Source organism: Triticum aestivum, chromosome 5B (genome assembly GCF_018294505.1).
Source record: "Triticum aestivum cultivar Chinese Spring chromosome 5B, IWGSC CS RefSeq v2.1, whole genome shotgun sequence".
Lineage (NCBI taxonomy): Eukaryota > Viridiplantae > Streptophyta > Magnoliopsida > Poales > Poaceae > Triticum > Triticum aestivum.
The window spans coordinates 679,401,075-679,405,904 of NC_057807.1; the positions used below are offsets into that span (position 1 = coordinate 679,401,075).

At 50.9% G+C, this 4,830-nt stretch overlaps 1 protein-coding gene and 1 pseudogene across 1 annotated transcript; both read right to left on the reverse strand.

Moving 5' to 3' along the window:
• Positions 1 to 918: 918 nt before the first annotated feature.
• LOC123117612 (squamosa promoter-binding-like protein 2) lies at positions 919 to 1,745 on the reverse strand (annotated as a pseudogene).
• A 9-nt stretch (positions 1,746 to 1,754) lies between these two features.
• LOC123115262 (internal alternative NAD(P)H-ubiquinone oxidoreductase A1, mitochondrial-like) lies at positions 1,755 to 2,603 on the reverse strand. Its single transcript, XM_044536464.1, has one exon. It carries the CDS (start codon positions 2,601 to 2,603, stop codon positions 1,755 to 1,757), a length of 849 nt encoding a protein of 282 aa, XP_044392399.1.
• Between the last annotated feature and the right edge of the window lie 2,227 nt (positions 2,604 to 4,830).

The following is a 4,830-nucleotide window of genomic DNA, read 5'->3' on the forward strand; positions in this document are numbered from 1 at the left end:
AATAAATAATGTCAGTCATTTAAAATAAAGTTACAGCACTAGGAACAAAAATCACTTTGCCTAATCTGGCAGTATAATGGCACAGACTCCATTTACCAAGTCAAACTACTACCTAAAAGTCCTGTCAAATGGGATCATGGTGGTAACATAATCAAGTGTGTCATGAACAAATTGTCGGAATTGATTTACTGCAGTAAGTTTTGTCCCCAGAAGCACTGGGCTAGATGTGTTAACAAATAATGTAAAAGACAGACAGTTTAGCACATCCAAAAATACTCGGTGTTTTGACCGAATCCTGATATTGGTCCTCAAAGACTATCGCCATCAATGCATAACAATGTGTTCTAGAACAATGCATTTTCACTGGCTCCTTGTTTATCATTGGGAGCCAAAGGAGGAACGATGCCCTAAAATGCCCAGGAAATGAGGTAATAGCATCCCAGATCCACAAACTTGCACATGATGTGATGTTTTAGTCCAAAACTTGCAAAATGTTACTGAGGACTCCAACAACTTGACACTCTATGTGATGTTTTGGTCCACAACCAATCACAGCGTGACAAGTGGCAGTCTAGAGGGTGGACCGGTCAGCTCTGGCAATTTTGCACAAAGGCCCCTGCCGTTTACTCGATTCAACCTGCACTATCAATTTTGCACAAACTCCCACTTGTCACCTGATTAGAATAATCAACTACCTAAATATTTTGATGCCAATTCCACTGTCCAGTACAGTTCAAACCCCCTGTGTACTTTCTGCTGATGTAACCCTACCAAACCAAGTGCACGTCGGCCAAAATGAACAAACCAACCGATACAAAAATAGAATCGTCGTAATCCTATTCTGAATCATAAGCAGGGGGGAGCTTCCATAAGTTAGGAGTATCAAGAGAAGTTGCAAAATGGACATATCTTGGGTGATTTCTTGAGGATCATCAGGGCTAACACTATCAGGTGACATGTTTGATGATTGATAACCAACACCACCTGCCTAGGATCTTAGTCTGACTGATGAGACGACTACCATGACGAGAAGGGTAGGGCATGCATCCCACCTGCATCCGGGTGGTTCCCCTGATCAGCGCTCACTTGGTGTTGGTGGTGGTAGTATCCATGGTACTGCTGCTGGAGCTGGGATGCAGCCGGAGCCGCCGTTGTGCTGGTAGTAACGGCAGTGCTGCAATAGCAGCGGCGTGCTATGATCTGTTAGACGCGTGCAACATGGGCGCGCCCTTGTCTCCCAGGCTCACGTAAGACAGCCCGGTGAGCGAGACGTCGCCGTTGTTGGACAGCCGCGCCACCTTGCCGCCGCCGCTGCCACCGTAATGTATCATCACGCCGCCGCCGCCGCCGAGATGATGCGCCTCCACGGGGACCATGATGTGCGCCGGTGCCGGGTTGTCTGACAGAAGAGAGAAGCACAGTTGTGGTCCGGGCCCCCGTCATGGGCGAACATGGTGGTCTTGCCGTTTCTGTGCCGGCTGCTGTTGCTGCTGCTCCCCGAGGAAGGTGTGATGGTGAAGGCCGGCGGCTGGCAGCCGAACGTGGCCTCGCCGCCGCCGTCGGTCAGGAAGGGGAAGTGCTTCCTCTCCGGCTTGCCGTGGTGGAAGAGGGAGGCGGCGCCGCTGAAAGGAGTAGTACTGCTCGTGGAACGCGTCGGCCTCCGTCTTCACGGCGATGCCGCCGGGTCACTTGGGCTCCGCCATGGACGTCGGGAAGAATATTTGCGGGTACGACGCGAATCTTGTCACTCCTGTTCACAAGCAATGATGGGGAGCTAACAGCATGAGGTTGGTGAGGAGCTTGCGCCTGATCTGCTGCGCCTCGTTCACCTCGCGGAGGAAGATTGCGTTCTCTTGGACGCCCTTGATGTTGAAGGTGAGCGGCTCGGCGCCGCTGGCGATCACAAGCTTGTCGTAGGCCACCCTGAAGCGGTAGGGGTTGGTGGGCAGCTGCTCGTCTCCGGCCGCCACCGTGCAGTACACCTCGTGCTTCCGCGTGTCGATGTCGGTGCAGTTGGCCAGGAAGAAGTATGATCCGAGGCGGGTGGCGAGCGCCGGCTGGATGCGGCTGACGGGCTCCACCACGGACCGGAACTCCAGCGTGCCGACGTACGTCGACGCAAGCAGCGGCGTGAACACCATGTGGTTCCTCGGGGACACGCACACCACGTTGTAGACGGAGGTGTCAACATCCTTGAGGAACCGGCACGCCGCCCGCCCGGAGCCGAGCACCACCACGCGGGGCTTGTTCTTGAGGCCCGTTGGGCCCAGATCCGGCAACGCCGCCATTGCCTCAGCGGGGTCCTCGGTATCGGAGTACTCCGCCGCCACGGGCTCTGCTGCCGCGGGGAGCAGCCTCGCAGGGGTCGCGCTGATGCTTCTGCTCGGGCCGTAGAGATGGCCCGCCGCGCCCGCGCCGCACTTGTCGGCGAGGCCGATGCACGCGAGGCTGTGGAACAACGACGCGGCGTGGCGGCTCCGTGGCCCCAGCGTTGCCGCATTGCGCAGCGCGGACGCCGCCGGGGTGGGCACACCGCCCTCGGACGCGATCCTCGAGAGTGACTGCGACAGCTGCGAGCTCCTGGCGATCCTAGACCAAGCCATTGAAACGTGCGTGCTGCGCTGCTTCTACCGACTGTATCTGGTGCGAGTTGTTGGCTTGTTGCAGATGTCACTGCGATTGTTCGGTAAGAAGACTTGGATCAGCAAAGCAAATCATCCAACATTGCTGAATCAAGGAAACGGCAGGGGCCTTCGTGCAAAATTGCCAGAGCTGACCGGTCCACCCTCTGGACTGCCACTTGTCACGCTGTGATTAGCTGTGGACCAAAACATCACATAGAGTGTCAAGTTGTGGGAGTCCTCAGTAACATTTTGCAAGTTTTGGACTAAAACATCACATTATGTGCAAGTTTGTGGATCTGGGGTGCTATTACCTCCCAGGAAATTACCCTGCTAGACCATCAGAACTTATCATCAGGGTTTGCCTTTCATGTTCAGCAGAGAAGAAACAAAAGCACAAGTAATGAAAGAAAAAACTTACAGATATTCATGCTGCAGTATAGTGCATTTAGCAGATGGGAAGGTTAAAACAAATTGTCTGTCCTTATCGCACTAGCCACAAAAATGTACGGGTTCTATCAGAACTACCAAAAATGATGCATGTATCACGATGCGAGTCGCCCAAAAACAATTCCCCAGAATACCAGAGCTCCAAACCACTTGTTTGACACAAATCTGCGGAGTAGAGATGAAACACAATGAGTTTAAGCACTTCATAAGCAGTCTAACAAACCAATGAACACACCATCTGTTTTAAATCTCGATGATCTCGATGTAAAGAAACATACTTCCTGTTGCAGTCTGAGCGGTCAGACAAGTCGACGGTTGAAATCTGCCATGCCAACTGTGCAGCTGCGGCTGTCAGAAGAGGGTAGTACGGCCATGCTATCGCACATGATTAAAGTAAGCAGTCAATATATATAATTTAAAAACAATGTAATTTTCATAGAGCATGACATTCTTATAACGAGCACCGACCAAGTTCAGCATTGTAGCCACTGAGTGCAAAGCTGCCAATCGATGCAGCACCGAAGGCACTGATCCATTGCTTGGTCGAATCTCCAAACCTTAATGCTGTGGACTTAACTCCTACTTTGAGGTCATCTTCTTTGTCCTGGAATGTATATGGATACGACCATAAGAAGCAATGCTTTTGCTCAGTTTAGATATGAAAGAACACCACTAGTAAAATACCTGATGTGCATATATGGTATCGTACACCAATGTCCAACATATACCAGCACTATACAATGGGAGGATGACAGCAGGATCTAGGCTCCCTTTGATAGCAGCCCATCCTAACAGAGCTCCTCAGTTGAAGGTCAAGCCAAGAAATGCCTGAGGCTGTTACAGATGCATTGGAAGTAATGTAAGTGATTACTCTCAGGACAAAAGATTATGCTAGTAAAACTTTGCATGTGCTTAGAACATACCCAAGATGTGAACCTCTTCATCAAGGGATAAGAGAAGACCAAAAGAAGAGATGACGCCCCAAGAACATGGCTACATGGAAAATGAGACAAATTAGAGGTGGATATTACAATAATGACATAAGCAAAATACATCTGAAAAGCTGTCATATCTTTGCAGTTTATTTGAAATGAGGGATAGCATCCAAAACAGACAAACTGCATTCCAGTCACACAAGCAAAGAAGAGCAATTTACCTAAAGTCGTTTAGTTGGAGAAGAATGCCCAATCCCAGCAGCAGCTGAGATCCGAGGAAGCACACTCACTACTAGGGAAAAGCCTATACACAGAATCTTAGCAGCAGCGCGGTTTAAAATAGAGCGCTGCTGCTAAGTAGTTGTAGCGCGGGTTACGTAAACTCGCTGCTGATAAAGATTTAGCAGTAGCGCGCTCGACCAGAAACGCGCTGCTACAAATATCGACCTGCGGTGTTCCCCCAACTCTAAGTAGCAGTAGCGCGGTCGCAATAACAGCGCTACTGCTAAGTACGTAGTAGTAGCGCGGTTTCCTCGAGATCGCTGCTGGTAAGTTTCAAATTGCCACAATTTTTTGTCCCAGTTAGCAGTAGCACCTTACCGCAAAGCGCGCTGCTGCTAAGTTCTTAGCAGCAGCGCGTTTTCTCTCCCGCGCTACTGCTAACCCCACCAACCCCCAACCCGTCCCTCCCCTCCCCCTTCCTTTTTTCCCTTCCCCCTACCTCCCCCTCTCCTCTCTTCCCTCCACCACATGCTCCCACTCTCACTCTTCTTCTTCTCAATACTTCTCCCCCATTACTCTCTCTCTTCTCTATCCACCTTCTC

What these genes read in the sequence shown, in the direction of transcription:
- LOC123115262 (XM_044536464.1), bottom strand. Translation starts at nt 2,603, where the DNA reads ATGGCTTGGTCTAGGATCGCCAGGAGCTCGCAGCTGTCGCAGTCACTC.